The sequence below is a fragment of the Coffea eugenioides genome, chromosome 4, assembly GCF_003713205.1.
Source record: "Coffea eugenioides isolate CCC68of chromosome 4, Ceug_1.0, whole genome shotgun sequence".
NCBI classification, from domain to species: Eukaryota; Viridiplantae; Streptophyta; class Magnoliopsida; order Gentianales; family Rubiaceae; genus Coffea; species Coffea eugenioides.
The window spans coordinates 43,419,902-43,438,942 of record NC_040038.1 but is presented as its reverse complement, the minus strand read 5'-3'; the positions used below and the strand labels follow the sequence as shown (position 1 = coordinate 43,438,942).

Genomic DNA, 19,041 nt, shown 5'->3' with positions numbered 1-19,041 from the left:
GGTTGGGCTAGCCAGCTGTCGTACGTGTTTCAGCCTTCAGGACAAGGACAAGAGGTTGCTTATGTCCTAAAACGGAAGATGCAGAAACAAAAGAAGCAGAACAAGGAAATTATAAAGGTACACCAGAAGGGAAGGGGGAAGGGAGCATAATCCAATTTGTAGTTGTTTAGCAGTACTGTTTCTACTTGAGGGAAATCTAGATGAGGTAAGGAAGAGTTTGAGTTCTGATGTCGCAGAAGAGATGGCACCTATTTTGCTAGCTGCTATTAAATTCAATTTAAGCAAGCTAGCTAAACAGGTATCATCTCTCTGCAACACTAGAAACTGCAACTTCAATGTCATCATGGCCTGACAACTCTTGTCGTAACAAGTACGCGCATATGCTACTTCAGGTACTTCTTCAGTAGTGTTCTTTTTCTTACTATGTTTTTTGACAGCTCCATACAACTCTGCAGGTCTATCTGAAAAGACTGTTTCTTCTGTCAATTTTGATAACTCTGTTGGAGAAATGACAAGATTACGTTGTTGCTCATTCTTCTTGTTTTTGTTTGATTGGTTCTGTTGGAGAAATGACAAGATTACGTTGTTGCTCATTCTTCTTGTTTTTGTTTGATTGGTTTAATTCGTCCCTCTTACTGCCTTGCTAATGGAGGAAAAAATTGACAATGATACCATGCAAGTTTGAGGCTTCTAGCCTCATCTGAGGCAGCACAGGAATTGGGGTGGGGGAGGACTCTCACCGGTTGAATTGCTCATTAGAAGTTAGAACAAGTAAAACAAGGTTTTGGCAACACATTGTGTTGATTGATATTGTAAGGATTTTTTTTTTTATACACTATAACATCTTGAACATATGCGTCTCAAGATATTAGTTCTGGATATCCAGCTTTGTGAATCTTCAACAATTTATTCTACTAGAACCATTACATGAAAAATTTGTGACTAGAACCTTTACTATAATGAATCTTTACTCTTGAAAGGATTGGGCTTTGAACCTCATAGAATAACTTAATTCCAATCAAACTCAGAAAAATGAATCATCCCAAAAGCAAGAACACAGATTAATCAAAGAAGAATCATAAGTCCTCTCAAACCAAAAAGCAGCCCAACTCATCTCTCCACGTAACACAAAAGATGACTGCAAATATGCTATAATAAGCAAAGCAACCAAAGGGATACAAGTAAGGACACCAAATTCACATATGGATTGGTTAACTTGGTTGCACCCGAAGGAGGGGATGGAGCAGGACCAGTAGTCACCTCAGCTGTGGTGTTTTCTTTTGAACAAGTGTACTTACACCGACTTGGAGGAACAACCCTGTAGACACCACTGCTTGCAAGGATATAAACATCCTTGCTGTTATCCTCACCAAAGGAATAGATGTATCCCAATGCCGGAAGTGTACTTCCAGGTACAAAGGTGCAACTTATAGGTGAATCATGAGCACAAGTAAAGGGGATCAGGTTGGAGGTAAAGTTCCCACTGTTTTCAGGGCTTTCAATGCCAGCCCACAGAGCTCCTGCATAAAGATCTGCATACAGATACCTGCAGTAACATCAAAACCATCATAAGAAGCCAATTGATAAGAGAGTATTCCATGAGGAGATTGTACTAAAAACAATTCAAACTCCCCTCTGTGATTGCAAATTCTGCATCAACCATGTCATACTGAACTCTTTGTTCCTTTTACTCTCTCAATGTGCTGATTTCAAATATATATTCATCTTTCCAAGACAAATTTGACATACTTACATTCCGTATGTGCAAGGATCAGTCTCTGCTCGGTAGAAATATCCTCCTGTGATTGATGCTGAGCCCTCATTCTTGTTCACAGCTGAGTGGTTGTATCCCATCACGGGGAAAATGGGGTTTATAGATTTTGCTGATGTATTTCCTCCGGGTGATTTTGGAGGATTGAAAAGATTAGGGCCCTCATACACATGCCATCCATAGTTTCCGTTCTTCATGACCAGATCCACTTCTTCATACGTATCCTGATATGAAAGAAGTAATGTATAGTAATAAGCTTCCAATGCTTTATATCCAAACACCAAGCTGTTAATATCTCAAGCATTGAAGAACGTATAAATATCAATTCAAAGTTGACTGGCTCAAAACCAGGATCATTACGTGATACGTTGATATAGAATATGACTGATAGCTCATCAATATGTTTCCACCAAGTTTGTTCGATATGATCTCTTAATCAATTTGCAGAAGGCATCAGCAGTTGAATAAGCATAGATTCAATGAAAATAAAAGAAATGCTTTACCTGATAGAAGTCAGAAATGATAACACCCTGCAGCAATCTTAGCTTCTTGGTTTCTTACTTAGTGTCGTAGGTTCTCATAAACAAAAATTTTTCTAACGGGAAATTATAAATCCAAGTGACATAAGGGTAAGTTTAATCAGTTAGATGTTGATAAACATCAGTATGCTGGAAAAAAGTTTTCATAGTATTCTTCCCTCAAGGTTGAATAAGAAGTTTGGAAAGATGCACCATTGTGCATCACATAGCACAAACAGGATTTGTAGGTACCCTTGACAATGTAGAGCAAACATAGAATTCCAGATTTTTTCTTCTTAGAATCGACAATACCTGGCCTACATCAGCACACATGAAATAAGAAGGCCTCACAGAATCAAAACTACAACGCCAAGGATTTCTGAAGCCTAGGGCCCAAATTTCTGGTTGCAATTCTTTATCTTCAGTGTAAGGATTATCTTTGGGGATTGAGTAGTTTCCCCATAGAGAAAGCTGACTGATTTCTGCAGCACCTGATGCACGGTAAAAAGATACGACTCAAGGGAGGCAGTAATCAGGTATTGCCTTCTATTCTAAATGTTCTTATTGAAGCATCAAAGGCTGAGTACAGAAGAATACTAAATAGCAACTTAAATTAAAAAGATTGTGATACTTTTGAAGCCAAATGAATTAATTGAAAAAAAATCTATACAACCTGAGAATGCCAAAAACAGCCAAATAGGAAGCAAAAGCTTTGAGGTCTAATTTCTGACTGGTAGGCAAGCATGCTGTAGATGTTAAGGTGTGCTATTGAAGCATGCATAAGTAATTTCTAAGTTACAAGAAGGCTTATGAAAATTTTGACTGGTGGGGGTGCTCATTACCTATACATGCTACGGATGTAGGCATATTGTTTAAGCTTGCACAGCTGGTAAATGTTAATAACTGATTATGAGGGAAGAAGAAGAAGCAAAAGTTAAAAAATAATCATGACAAGTGATACCATGTTGTTTCTGCAAATGTATAGGGAAGAACATAGCAGACAAAACTTCTGGTAACAACCAAACATAACAAGTCTGCTATTAAGACATTTGTATCAGACCTGGGACTAGCACTTCACAGTAAGAAAATGATTGATCCTCTTATGTTGTTGTAATTGGACCAATTGACATGGTAGATGCTCTTTGGCTAGCAATTTAGATATGGAGCATGTACAATGGTGAAAACTGATTTATCTTGTCCAAAGAAAACTGCTATGCAGGATACCCTAATGGTTGATCTTGATGAACTAAGTAACATGGAAATTGTATCATAACAACTTACTTGGTATGTTATCAACATCAAGCCGCATGATTTTCCCGAGTAGGGATTTCTTGTTTTGTGAAAAATTGTATGGATCGCCTGAATTTCCACCATCCCCCATCATGAAGTACAAATATCCATCTGTTGGTCCAAAAAGAATCTGGCCTGCATGATGGGCCGTAAAGGGAAGACCCATGGTAAATATCCTTCTAACTTCTGATGGTCGGGCAGTTTTTGCCTGTAAAAAATAAGAAGCATGACATCTAGTTAAATTATGGAGGAGAAGTGTAATGGGCAGAAAGCATAGTTATGCTTGAGACACACCAAGGAGGGCTGGGATGCGGTACTGTTAACTGTAAACTCTGCTACTACACTTTGATATTGGCATGGAAAGGAGCCACTATCAGGAGGTAGTTGTGAAGCATCACAGTTCACATCCGAGTTACAAGCACATCTTCCTCCACAAGCAGGCCACTTTGTCTTATCACAATTGAACGAAGCAAAGAATCGTCCATTTGTTAAGAAGTTTGGATGAACTGCAATGCCCATCATCCCAAATGCAGTATCAAAGGTAACTTCGTCAGTTAAATCTAGAAAGGGATTGGCCTCATCAAGCTGCATTACACCTCCTGAACCCTGTTTGGGTATGGTGGCCAACCAAATCATGCCTGGTTGGTTTGAGAAAAAAGCACGGTTGGAGCCGTCTGGATGAGCAACCATGTTTAGATATGAACCATTTCCAATTTTTTCGAGGCACAAACCACTTGGAGGGATTGAAGTTCCAGTACTATTAAGGTTTACAGGTTCACCAGCAAAGCATACTGAATTATCGTCAGAAGCTCCACCAAAAGCATTGCAGAAGTCTGATTGTGACTTCCAAATATCAGTCAACTTTGTAGAGTTGGATATTACTCCACCTCCAGCTTGACCTTGTATTGAAGCAGAAAAGGGTGAATTCATCATGGACACATTCTGACATGTAGTCCATAGTTTAGAGCAATAGTTATTTTCTGCTTGGCTTGTTTGGGTAAAATTTGGTAAGACAGTGGAGTTGCAAAGTACAGGAACTTGTCGAGGCCTGGAGTTGATCCTAAATAACTCTGCTGAAAATTGATCACATCTCTGTAAATGATGGAGATACCACAATTTACTGAGTATAGAAGAAGGTTAATGAAAAAGGTAAGCATATAGAACTTGGGAATTCTAAGATGAACCTATTCTTATTATTTGCATATCGCTTTAACTGGAAATTTGTGTTTTTGTCCTAATTTGTCTGCGAACAAGACTTAAAGGCTTTTAAGGGGAAAAAGCATGCAAATTAAGATAAGACAACAATATCTCTCCATGAACTGCATCAAGTATGCTAAACAAGACAACTTCAAAGAATGGCAACTCTAAAAATTTCAAGATTATTTAATAGAAATTTACAGACAAGACTCGAACTAAAACATATCAATCAGCTGCTGCAATCCCAAGAAATTGTTCCTTGTAAGATCAGCAATAACAAGAAAACCAAAGTACAGAATAAATGTAGAGACTCATCGATTTACTGTTACTGAAACAGCTCGCATAGCCTATGAGTTTCGAACTCTTGGCTTCGAGCAATAGCAGTATTTTTGGTTTAAGAACAGAATCTTTAAATCTCGATTTGGTTGGTCAATTCAATATGATAAGAAATCCCGCTTTTGAGAGAAGTAAAAGATAGCCAGGCATCGGCTTAAATTCCTAAGAGCAATAATACATGTTCTCACCGCACAAAGGATGGATTTCAGAAGGGAAGCACAGCTAGAGTCAGAAATGTTCATTGCTTTGAATTGATTCTTTATTTGCGAATCATCAGTAGAATTGCAGCATGATGTTCCATTGTAAGAGCAGAATGACAGAGGAACCTTCTGAGGAAGGGGCGCACCTATTCCATTCCACACCAGAAGAAGAAACAAACAAAATCATCTTAGAACTGAACAAACTCAATCCAGCTCAACAGGAGTGAATTACTAGCATGACATACTTGAATCTATGCATAAAGGAAGTGAGGATGAATGATGAAGAAACTGCAGCAAGCTCAGAAAAAGGAGTAGGAAACTCGAGTTCCTGCAGACTCCCATGTGTGATGCGTCCAAAAAACAAGAAATTAATCTTTTAACTCTTCCTTGAACAGCTGCAAATCTGTTTCTCTGCTAAATGACAACCTTCTCTAAAAATGGGATTTTTGTTTGTGTCTGGAATCTGCATATTCTGCCAAAATACCGAACTTTCTTGTCTCCCTCTTTGCAGCCTCCGTATTGCTATTGGCCTAATGTAGCTGTCGATCTCTTTGTACTTTGTAGGACCTAGACAGCTTCCGGAAGGGATAAGGGTCTCTCCCTCCCTGAACCTGTCATTTTCTCTGGGACAGCAGGAGCAATTGACCCTGTCGTTGGTCAAAATTGAGACGTAGGCAGTGAAAGGACATTCCTACATGCAAAGTTGACTTTTTGAAATCATTTTGTCAACCTGAAAATGAAGGGTACAGTTATCCTACTTACTGATTTGGGTAGTTGAGAAGAGGAGAAGATGCATTAAGCTCAGCCTGCCTGTCTAGACAAACCAGGCTGGATGCATCCTTCTTGGTTGATTCAAGAGCTACTTGCTAGACAAGTTGAGAGCCTACATTCATTCATTAACTGCAATATCATGAGATTTGATTGAATGCATTGAAAAACATTCTGCATATCATGATAAATAAATTGGCCAGTTGGACTTGCTACTAGTAGAGAAGCAGAAGTGGGGAAAATGACATAATAATTTATCCAACAAAGAAATGCATATGTTACAGGGTATTACTACAACCGTACAAGTCGGGGTCTAGTTGAGTTTAGTGCAATTTTTTCTTGATTAGTTATTGTATTTCTTCACAATTTCGTTTTCATTTACAGACCCAATCATATATATATATATATAGATATATATATCTACCGGTTCCCGGTGGAGTTGGGATCATTCTCATCAGTCCACTTCTTCTATATACAACTGATCTTCCCCTTCCACTGTCCACGTGTCGGTCCGAGCGTCGCCGAGCATTATTCGCTGTTCAACCCAATAGTCACTGTTCATCCTGGTGGGCCGCCGTATTTTTTTGCCACGTGGCCGAAGGCCACTGGCCGCTCGGAAGAGCGCGACCCTACCGGCATGAACAGTGGCTATTAGATTGAGTAGCGAACAGTGCCCGGCAGCGCTCAGAGTGACACGTGAACGGTGTAACGTGTGTCCTCATGAAATGACATGTACATTAATTTATATGTACATTAATAAAATTCATGAGTACGATAAAATTTATAATTATATAAATGTGCATTATATTCGGTAAAAAGCACAACAATCAGTTAGTCAGTCGCACATAATTCCAATTGTCGTTTCTATTATTAAGTCAGTATATATCATACCTATGCGCTTTATCCAGATTTTATGTCCACACGGGTACTACTGTTGGGTAAGAGACAAATAAACGACAGGTCATGACATGCTCATCAATGAGGCAAGAAGTTTACTTTGTGGTGTAGGTAGAGGTGGCAATTTTCGACACAGCTTAAAAACACGACACAAACTTAACACGAAATTAATGGGTTTGGGTTGAGATAACACGGGTTGGGGTCAGAATCGAGTCAAACCTAATGAACCCGAAAAAAAAAAGGTTGAATTCAGGTCACCGACAGGTTGATCCGATAACCCGTTTATGAATTAAAAATAATTTACTAAATATAAAAATATTTTATCTAACTAAACTAAGTTATTCTTTTTTCTCCAAAGGCATTAACCACTTAATCACAAATGAATTTGTTTAACTTGTGTGAAGTTAGAATTATTATATTTGGACAAATGATATATTACATTATTTTCTATTTTTCTAGTATCTTAATTTATGTTAGATCTGGTTTGGGATAAAATACTTTTACAGAGTTTTAATTTATTTCAAATCTAATTTGGGATTATTTTATCGAGATTTTCATTACTTGATCGTGCAATTAGCCTTGTACGAAATTGGTTCTATCAGAAACTACAGTAGTAAATTAGTAAATTGAAATTATGTTTCAGGTCCAATCCGAAATTTTCGGGTTCGAGTCAGGTATCCTGACCCGTTTCCAATCGACAGGTCGTGCTCGGGCCAACAGGTTGTCTGTTATACCCGGGGGCTCAACCCGACCCGCCAACCCTAATCTGACCCGATTGCCACCCCCGTAGTTGTAAGGTTGTAGCAGTCAAGATGAATGAATGAATGAATGTATGTCTGGAAAATTTGATGAGTGAGGCTCATGAGACTCATCACTCTTTTCCCCTTAAATCTTTGTCACACACACATTGAATTCAGTCAAGTTGACAAAGTCTTTCGTATATGAAACTTATTATAAAGATTTGAAATTGAAAACATATATCTTGTCACTTCAAAACCAATTGTAAAAATACAAGCCTGTGAAATTGATTTTTGAACACAAGTATAATAATCTGCTGACCAATATAAAGCTGACAGCCGTATTTTTTCACAAGTGTAATTAGTAACAAATAGATTGAGGCAGGAGATGTTGTCTGGACCTACCTGTTTTTAAAGCTTCAATAAGTAGGATATAATTTAATAAACAGATAAATGAAGACTAGATGGAATGGAAGGGAACCCAACCAGAAAGAATTAAAAAAATCTCATAGACAAATTAAGTATTGTAAAATAGAATATATGTTTACTTATTGGAGTTTGGACTCCTTAGTATATGCTTATATTTGTTTTTTTACAACTTACTATTAAATTGTTCATTGTAGATTTTAAGTGAATAAAACATATTCATACAGGATACGCGGAGCAACAGGCGGAGTCAATTTGCACCTCACCCCTTCAAACAAATTTATTTGGGAATTTGCCCTTTTGACCATCCGGGTCTACTAACTTCGAAATTAACTCCATCGATCTTACTTGTAAATTATCTAATATACCCTTTAGTTACATAAAATTCACAAGTACGATGTTTTTTTTTTTTTGTTGATAGAAACTTTTTTTTTTTTAGGATAAAAAATTTTGAATATGCAGCTTCACTTCATTTTTATTTTCCAACCTTGGACTGTCTCATGCCACCGAAAAGCTTAGAAAATAAAATAAAATTTTTTTTATTGCTATGGGTGGCATGCTCAACGAATGAAATACTCCTCCATCCCGTGAATATAGACAGACATCTTTTTCATACTAATTAAATTAAGAAGCATAAGTTAATATAATTGATTAATAGTCGTTAGGGCTATTGACGAGTAATTTGATGTCCCACTTGACAGATCAGAGTTCAAACCTAACCGCCGAATTTGGCGATAGGGAGGGATTAGAAGGGGGGTTAGGGGAAGGAAAAAAGGGAAAAAATCCCTCCATTAATACTAGTTTATCGTTGTATCTATTACCATTATTGGAATGATTGATTAATGTAATAGTATATTAGATGATAAAGATGCACAAAGGCATAGTAGTAAACTGATGAATCCACAACCCTTTTAAAAGGGAATAAGCCCATAGAAAAAGCGAGTCTACAAAGGGCATAAAAAGAATTTGAAAGCATGGGGCTCTTTTTTTATTTTTTATTTTTTATTTTTGTCCTTTGTTTGGTCTAATAATTCTAGTGGGTCAAAGGAGGTATATACTTTTTTTTTTTTTTGTCCACGGAGTGGGTGTCCGAGTCAAGTCCGTAAAGGTGGCCCGACTAATCCCACTCCGGCCCGGCCCAGCGCCCCAACCAGACCTAGCACGTTAGATGCACGGAGAAGCCGATGTTGCTGCGGAGGTTCGGCCTCAGGATCTAACGGTCCTGAGGAAGAGGCGCCAATCACCAGCCCATTCACGTGGGGGCACAAAGGAGGTATATACCACTATGGTCTATTGGTCCCCTTGTGCTTGGTAGACGAAATCAACGTCTTTGTGACGGGCAAAAGACGAATACTACAAAATTCAAACAGCTGCGTTGAAATAAGAGATCTTTTTTCTTTTGTTTGGTAAGAAGGAAAATTCAATTAAGCTGAAATAGGAGATTGAGAAAGGCCACTTTACGTGAATGCATGTCAGTTGATAAATGAGGTGACCAAAACGACGACGAAGCTAGCCGGATTGCAGGGATTGCAGTGATTAGAGAAAATAAAAATTAATGGTGGCGTTTATTTTAAAATGATCCAAGTAAAAAAAAAAGAAAGAAAGGAGACATCATGAGCCTTCCCAAAACTTTTTTCATATTTCCAATGACCTTGATTTTGGCCTGAGCTTTTTTGAAATATAATATTTAGTAGTCAGACGATTCCAGAATTTACTTTAACTCCGAAACTCTTTTCAGGATGACTCTTTTGAAATATTTAAGTGTGCGTTGATAATTTCATCATTGACAGTTTTAAAGGCTGCATCATTTCTGTTAAGTGTTGCCAAGGTATATGAACGTTACAAGCACTTGTGACCAAAGTCATCCGTGACTTTGTTTTTTTTTTTTTTTTTCCCGTAACAGCACATCTAACTTAATCTAATCTACTCCTACTCTAGCCTACTCGGGAGGGAGACGTTGGCCAACTGAGCCGAGAGAACCGACGGGCTGTGATTCGATTTACCAATTTCTTATGGACTACCCCACAGGCGAGAGGAAAAGAGAAAAAAAATGACATTATATAGCAGCTGAAGGCATAGAAATGCACTATCATGAACAAGGTACTACTGTAGAGTAGGACAATCAAGGACAGATTAAATTAATGAGCATGAAGAACAATGAATGATGTCTTGCACCAAAGTGGTCTCAGAAAAATTAACAGCCCATGTTTGTCTACTCTAGTTTGTCTTCTTTCCTTTTGATCCCTTAAATGGCTGAATCAGGTCAACTATCTAGAGCACCCAGTGCTTTCATGTCTTCCAGGAATGCCATGTAGGAGTCGTCAATGCTCTGTGGTTTCGGTGCGGATGATGAGCCACTTGATTCTTGCTTTGTCTCGGCTGGAGCTGCCACTGCGTGGTTCACTGGTGTCGTATTTGATGGCTTTGGCTTTGCTTTTGGTGCTGCAGATTCTCTTCTGACGCGAACAGATGCAGGAACCTGCAAGTAGAACGCAGGAACATTCTGAGATAAAGGAAAATGGAAGAAAAATTGACAATTGATGTAAGTGGGGTTGCTAAACATCATCAGGAACAAGATGGCATATTCTTACACTGAAGACTGCAAGAATATCATATTTCATACAACAAGGTTGTTTTTTTTTTTGTGGGGGAACGCAGGCACTCCACTGATTAACCGACAAGGGCTAGATTATATGATATCAACTCAAAATTGTGTTTACAGCACCAAACTACCCTGTTACATATGAAGCTGTATGACAAGGAAAGTCAGACCATGAACACCCATTTATATCTTAAATCAAGTTAATTAGATGATGTGCAGGAGCAGACTGATCCACATTCAATTGACCAATGTTGACGAATAAAATTACCAGCAATAGCGTCACCACACATTTTTGCATTAGGAAGGGGGGAAAAAAGCTTAGCCAAAATTGAGATCGATCTCTGGAATACAGGAAAAGAAGCAAACACATAAGAGAGAGTTAAAAGCAACAAAATGCAAAAGCAAGCATAAAACGGCACAAGTGGACTAGATAGTTTAGCATGTTGAATTTCGACCAAATACATCATCTATGGGATGACATAAAACAGACTGCTAATAACAAGAAACAGGAAAGCAAGAGCCTGGACAGCTTTGACAAAGTAATACAAGGGAAACATCTGGCCTAAAAATGCAATGGCTTAAAAGAAGTTGGCTCAGTAACAAATTTCAAGTATTTTGGAGCCACATAAGAGGGAGATGTGAGTTGTTGTATCAGACAGCTCAATTAAAGATAGTTCTACAGATTGTGCCAAATGAGTGATTGCTACTTTATGGATACGATATGATTGGTTATTCTTACAATCTAGAATTTCGTTGTATTTCAACCTCTGTAGCTGTTGTTGTATCAGACAGCTCAATTAAAGATAGTTCTTCCATACATGGATTCTTCAATCAATTTGCATCAGGCAAAATTACATACTTATTCAAATATTAATAGATAAATAAATGGAGTGACATATCACCAGCGATCAATAATTACTTCAAAGCATATGCTGCAGATGCAAATGCACAACACAAGCAAAGATGTTAACTTACCATGGCTGTCAGCTCTGGTGTGTGCTGTGCTAGGGGTCTTTTAACAACAGTTGATGCAGCTGATTTAACATATGATGGTTTCTGTGGAGCAGGTAGTCTAGCACCAGGGTCATCTTGTGGAATAGGTGAGGGACCAGGTGGAAGTGGTGGTCTCATCATTGGTGGAGGTCCAAAAGAGGGTCTTGCAATAACTGGGACCATAACACCAGGTGGAGCAGGTTGCCCAACAATTCCGCTGCCAGGCAATGCAGGCCGCATATCTGTTGGAGGTGGCGGTGGGGGAAATCGTGAAATTCCTGGAGGTAAAACATCAGGCTGCAATGGTGGAGCCATGGCAGGTCCTGGCAGTGGAGGCTGTTGCCTCAGAGGTGGAGGTGGAGGTGGAATCATTTTTGACAGATCGTAACCAGGATTATTAGCATCAGATTCAGAAGATGTGCCTTCCAACTGATTATTGACCATCTTTGGTGCCAAACCCATTGGTGGAGGAGGGGGAGGTGGGGGAAGTGTTGCTGTTGCCTGCAAAAGGAAACAAATACTTCAAGTCAATAGACATAAACCACAAGAAAGCAGTCCATAAACATCAGCTATCAGGAAAATGAATGTAATGTCCAGTGTGACAAAAGTTCAAGTAAAAGATTACAATTTACAAATTTTTCTTCCATTCCACATTTCTCAATGAAATCGGACAAGCACGCCAAAACTCTTTATCAATGCTTTTCACAAATTTCAAAGATAATGGTTTGATTATGTTTCTAATACTTCCCCAATACATATTCTGAGAGAGGACATACCTGAAATGGATCCCGTGAAGCTTGATCATCAGATTTTGCAAACTGGCTTTTCTCCGTCTCACTTCCACCAGTTCCAGGAGGTGGAGGTTGAGCAGATTGATGGAGAGATGGGGGTGGAGGGAGTGATGAACGGATAGCCATTTGGTCCTTTGGAGGGGGTCCAGGAGGAGGTGGTGGTGGTGGCAAAGGTGGAGGCGGCAACAAAGTACCGGAGTCTGTTACTGGAGGCTTTGGTGGTACAGGTGGGGGAGGTGGCAATGGCAAAGATGCAGGCAATTCGGAGGCATCACCAGAGTCCATGTCACCAGTACGAGGCAGAGGTGGAGGTGGAGGTGGAGGAGGAATGGGTAAAGCAGCATCATCCAAGTCTGAGTTTGAAGAAGATGCAGCACCACTTGATGTGGCCGCAGACAATGGTATTCTAGGTCCTGTAGTTCAAAATATATAACTATTAGATGCACACAGACAGAGAGAGCAAGTTCATAAGAAAATAGAAACTGAAATACACACCTACAGATGATTTAAACATGGGAGGTTTTCCAGGTGGAGGAGCTCCTGTAGGATTTAGTGTAGGGTGATAGTAAACTGAATCCTGCACCAATTGACAGCCAAATGAGACAGATGAAGAGCTAAATTTTAACATATAAGATATTTTGGTTCAAGAAAGAAACTACTTCAGCTTTTGGGTGCTTCGCTCTTTCTTCCTCTTCTGCAGCGGAGCGCCTACGAGGAGGAGGTCCCAAATGGCTGCAGCAGAGATAATTCAAGGGATTAGTTTGAATAGTTTAGCATTCAGGAAAAATTCAAACTTCACAACTTGAATGTTAGGTCACGAGAAAAATGTCTTCACCTGAACATCACTGGCGTTTCACCCTTATCCTTTGCTTTATCCTCATATTCCTGCTCCAAGAATGTAAAAAACACTCTTCAATATATGTAAATCACCAGTCAAACAAAAAAGTTAAACAAACTACTCAGCAACATCTGCTTGACATGGAACGAATTGACAGTTTCAAATGCAGTGCAAAATAAATAACAAACCAATGAAGTAGTGCAACAAATCCGTAGATGACCATTTTCCTATCTTGAGTAAACGGTCAGGAGCATAACAGGGGGCTTTTTTCGTTATACTTTCTTCTCCATTTTATATTCTCGCGTCCCCTTTTCTTGTGCTGCTCAAAGAGTCTAAGAACAACTTAAAGGAACATTGACAACACTTGCCTAGAGACTGACCTCATTAGGATTTAGTTATCTCAGCCTTCCTTTTGTCATTCTTTTCTTGGAAGGAGAGTGCTGGGCAGGAGAGGCTGCAAGAGAAGTGGTGCCTAGCACCCCTGCCAGGCTTCCTTTTTTTTTTTCTTTTGACAAAAAATTTGTTATTTGCTTTATCATTGTGGGCGGAGAGTCGGAGACAAAAGGAAGGGCAAAAGAAACCCAGGCCAAGCAATTGAATGAAAACATAGCTATAGAATTTATCATGTAATGACTATATCAAAAATCAATATTTACATACTGAAGCACTTTACTTCGTATCCATGTTTCAAACAAATATACCATCTTCTGTCAAAGAAGAAGATTTATTGCTCGGAGACAAGATAAATGCTCCAATGAACAGAATAATGGAAAACTACATATGCTATGCCTAAGGAAACATCACCTTTCTCTTCTTCAGAACAAGATTTAGTGTATCTTCAAGTTGTCTCTTCTTGTGTTTTCTTGCTTTATCCAGAGCACCTTCTGCTTCTGCATTGAGTACAGTAAAGCATTTTAGGGCACTGCCAGGGCACTTAATCAATCAAAAGCTATTAGGACTTTGAAATACACTGACATGGCTAAAACAAAGACCAACACTGCATACTTTTTCAAGACAAACACTGAAAACCCCAGAAATCCAAAAAGGAAAAGGCAAGGAAAAGAATATCAACTAGAAATTGCCAAGAGTTTAAGAAGGATATAACTTCAAAACAAGAAGCACATAGGACCGAAAGAAACACAAAGTACTAAACCACCACAGCCACTGAAAAATGTGTTTTTGATTTGGGAGTAGAAGATATTAAATCCAAGTATGAACCAACAAGTGTAGCCCAATATTGTTTCATAGTTGCAGAAACAGATATTTCTAAACAGCAAGTCTTTATCAAAGGGCTTTAGTAGGAAATCCCAATGAAGTTTGTAAACTAGATATGATCAAACTTGTATCGTCTGGCTTTTCTTTGAATGAGTAATAGTGGCACGTTTCTTTAAATAATACTAAAAATATAAAAAGTTCTACAAATGAGGCAAATGTGGAGGTCGTTCTCCAAATAAAGTGGCCACACATCAGGTGTGCGGCAACAAAGGAAAATCTTCTTTTTTTTTAATTTTTTTTGGAAATAATAAAACTTATTTTTGCATTTCAGTCCTTAACTTAAAATATTTAATGTGAGAGCTGCAGCAAACTATCTCACAATTTTTTTAAAAAAAATCTATGTTAGAAACTCTCACAATTTAAAAAAAAATCTTACTGTTTTTTTTTTTTTTTTTTTTTTTGTGTTAAGCAACCAGGTGACTGAATAATGTTGGGGAAATTTGAAATGAGAAATAATCCTCCTAAGTTTCTGCCATTTGGCAATACATTTTCATAAAAAACGAAAGTATGTGAAAGAGTTTAGATCTTGCTCTGGTTGCCGTTGGCCTGAGCCCAAATCTTGTTAAGGCTTATCTAATTTGGAAATACGAAAAATAGGGTATATACTATGATTATAACACTGAATTTACCAAAAACTAAATACTTAAAAAATATTCGAGCATCAACAATTAAGGACTATTCCCATCCACGAAAACTGAAAAAAAAAAAAAAGAGGTCAACACTCTAATTGTGATATTTTTTGACGACCCTATCACAATTTAAGCCTTACCTTACCTTACAGACCTCTCATCCTGCAAAAAGAAATCAAATATGAGCAAGAAATGCTCAGCAAAATTACTGCACGAACTCTGAATAATGAGCTCTGTTCTAGTGTGTTTGTGTGGGTTTAAAAGAGAATTTATGTATTGATCAAAAATTGGAAGACGGCCTGCAGCAAAACTATCAACCCTGAATAATGAACTCTATTCTAGTGTGTCTGTGTAGGCTTATCTCGTCCCACTTTTAATCCACATAAGAACTCAGATTGGAAATATCTGATATCCATGTTGTAACATGTAACAAGTAAAACGGATTAACAATTGGTTATCAACTAATTAACAAGAACCAGAGTTTTTGAGCCTGGGTAAAATTGAATGACAAAATGATCCATATGTATCTCAACTGGCTAGAAGCTAATAGCTGACTTTGGACCCAAAAATAATAATAATAAATATATATAAAGCGGGGCCGAGGTCTTGTTTGCTGTTAAAGACATATACTACCATGTTGCTACAGGTTGAATCAAGGTAAAAATGTAAAATCAAAGAACCATAAAAGATAGAAAATCACATGAACCTTTATTGGTATTTGGAAAAACTCTAACATAGATATTTTTTTTTAAATAGTGAGAGTTGCTGCACGCTACTCTCACATTAAATTTTTTAATAATTTAATTGCATTTCTTGAAGGACCGAAATGCAAAAATATGTTTCCTTAGTGTCTATTTCAAAAAATATATATATTAAAAAAAAAGATTTTCCTTTGTTGCCGCACACCAGGGGTGTAGCAACTTTATTTGGAGAACAACCTTTACATTTGCCTCATTTGAGGGACTTTTTATTTTTTTTAGTATTATTTAAAGAAATTTGCCGAGTAATAGTCACACAAATAAAATTTATTCCCTCTTATCCTTCCGCCACTCTCCAACTTTTCCCAGACAATGACAGTATGGCATCATGCTCTGCATTACTGCAGCACCCTACATGAACTAGAGATTGGAAGACCTTGAAGAAGAAGTGAATATCTTAACTAAGAACTATGACCTAAGTAGTCAATAGATATGTTCTACTCTTCCAAATAACCTGCATCTGACAACTCAAAAGGTGCACTTAATATGTTCTTGATGTTAAAATTAGGGTGTGTTTGTAAATTTATGACAGCACTTTCCTTTCTTCATCTTCCTGACATGCATAGGAGTATAAACTTGGTCTAACTTATCCATTTGAAAGATTTAAACAGCCCAAGTATTTAAATTGCAACCAAAACTTCGACTGATGGTTATCAAAAGCTCAGAAGTTCCAACCACCACTCAACCGAAGATGTTGAAAGGGGAAAAAAAACCTTCGAAATGATTAAAATAAAAGAAACTAATAACTCAGCATGTATTGTCTGTGAGGAACCAAGCACCTGCAATGTTCTTTGTTTCTACATCAACACAATTTTGCAGGAAAAGTTACTTGTCAAACAAAAGCCCCTCAAGTCACAATAATTTCAATTTTATTGAGAGGATTGCATTAGTATTTACTAGACGTCAATACTATAATTTGACTTCTTCTGGATAGTCATTTTAAGGACTAAACAACATGGAAAACTAAATGCAGTTATTCCCACATCCATTAAAATTTGCTGCAAAAAAAGAAGAAAAGACATGACACCAAAATCCCCAGATGAATTGCACAGAAAATAAGAAAGTCTCACTCCTCAAGATCAATTCCATTTCAAGAACAGTCAAACTTACTCATGGCTTCCAGCTTGGATATCTGCTCCCTTAGTGTCTCAGGATCTTTCTTCAAAATCCCCACCTCCCGCACCTTTTTCCTTTCTTTTTTGTTCTACATAGGCATCAAAATTAGAACATGAGTTTCAGAAGATAAAATATTTAAAAGAACAAGTTACAGAGAAGAATTTGTGCGCCAGCACATAGATGGCCATTATTATGCATGCAATTAACAGGTGTTCATAATCTATAGCGAATCCTATGAGGTCTTGAATAAAACTAGAATGCTACATTGTACCGCATAAAACTGAACTTTAGAAAAAGTTGAAGGAACACTACGTGCCAGAACATTACAGTTAGCTTCTAGCGGCAAAACAATCCACTGCATCCTGCAGCTTAGTTGTTTTGACCACTAAATCTTGCACTTCAAACTAATTACCTCTCGCTTATGTAGTTCGTGAACCTATCAAACTGCCTAATGAAATGCACCTCTAGAAAATTGAACCCAACTTGTCTTCTATCCCTGAACTCTGATTACTCCTTTGCTATCCTTTCTATCAAGATTCTGGGACATCATATCTACTGTTGATCTTCACATCACCACTTTAGCAGTGCACAACAATTAGATGCTAGTGATAGTCTAAAAGGCCGGCTTGTCGATACTCTCCACAAGCAGCAGTCCGCCCTGCCTGGCCCACTAAATAATATGTACTGTTTCCACAGGATGATCAACTACAAAACATACCCTCCCTCCTCACACCTTCTACACCTCTCCCAAATATCTAAGGAATATTTTAGCTTGATTTATGCCCCATAAACGTCTACAAAGATGAAAATAGTAAGTTGCTGTCATTATAATCCTATACAACAGTGATTAAGCAGCCGTACAATACTAGAGTCCCACTTTTATCACATTTTTCTAAACCAACACGGCCATTTACAGCTTTTCTTATCTAGTCATAATTCAATTTTCATACCAAACCAAATGCACTATCACCTCCTAAACTCAAATTAACCCCAACTTCCCAAAAAAATTAAGAATAAAAAAATAATAATAATTAAAAAGGTAGCTTTTTTTTTTTTTTTACTCTTTGTTTGCCAATTCATATCCTCATTTAAATAAAAATTCAGCATAAATCACCAAAACCCTAAGTAAGCACAAAAATCTAAATTTGATGCATACAAGACGAGCGGACAACATTTAATACATAGGAAACTATATCAAAATTACACAAACGAATTACATGAAACCAAATACAGAGAATGAGATAAATAGTATAGCATACCCGTTTTAACTCCTTCTTGCGAAGCTCTTTCCGGTAAGCATCGGTAGGGTTCATAACCTTGCCTCCTTTTGTCGTCTTCATTGTTACGCGCCGGCGTCCCCTTCTCTCTCTCTCTCTCTCTCTCTCTCTGTATATTTATTCTGCAAGTTTCCTTGCTACTGGTATATGTATACACTGCCCAGACGACGTCGCTTCAGAGCATGAAAGTTGCAAAGCCTTCTTCTTCTTCTTCCTCTTCGCTGCTACTTTCTCTCTCTCTCTCTCTCTCTCTCTCTCTCTTAAATTCTGCTTCTGCGATTCTGATCGGAACATTAATTTACTACTAATAATTCACTTTGCCTGCCCAGATAGAGAGGTCCAGTCCATATTCTGTAGGATGCCGACTTAAAGTGGGCTTGGACACTGTTTCAAAAAATTTAAGACAAAGAGTAATAGTGGGTTTGACCGTGGACGGACAGGTATGTGTCTTGGGCTGGTTAGGTCAGGATGTTGGTCTTTTGATCAACGAATGGTATCTCTTATCTCTTATTTATGATTAGTGGCCCAACACATGTGATTAAACGGATAGGCAATCTTTTTTTTTTTTTTTTTGTTTAAGTATAAGTGGGAGGTCCATTAAACATACAGAAAGAAAATAAAA

General features: G+C 37.9%; 2 protein-coding genes across 2 annotated transcripts; both read right to left on the bottom strand.

The window, feature by feature from the left end:
* Positions 1-989: 989 nt before the first annotated feature.
* LOC113768624 (HIPL1 protein-like) lies at positions 990-5,817 on the bottom strand. Its single transcript, XM_027313061.1, has 7 exons — positions 5,558-5,817; positions 5,301-5,458; positions 3,874-4,671; positions 3,571-3,787; positions 2,602-2,780; positions 1,754-1,995; positions 990-1,546 (listed from the first exon to the last, which is right to left on the bottom strand). Exons 1-7 carry the CDS (start codon positions 5,652-5,654, stop codon positions 1,150-1,152), a joined length of 2,088 nt encoding a protein of 695 aa, XP_027168862.1. The 5' UTR covers positions 5,655-5,817; the 3' UTR covers positions 990-1,149.
* Positions 5,818-10,180: 4,363 nt separating this feature from the next.
* On the bottom strand, positions 10,181-18,664 carry LOC113768725 (protein EARLY FLOWERING 5). The gene is made up of 9 exons (XM_027313184.1): positions 18,402-18,664; positions 17,137-17,230; positions 14,169-14,254; positions 13,362-13,411; positions 13,186-13,258; positions 13,022-13,103; positions 12,512-12,939; positions 11,718-12,236; positions 10,181-10,619 (listed from the first exon to the last, which is right to left on the bottom strand). The coding sequence occupies exons 1-9, from the start codon at positions 18,480-18,482 to the stop codon at positions 10,404-10,406; spliced, it is 1,629 nt and encodes a 542-aa protein (XP_027168985.1). The 5' UTR covers positions 18,483-18,664; the 3' UTR covers positions 10,181-10,403.
* Positions 18,665-19,041: the final 377 nt, after the last annotated feature.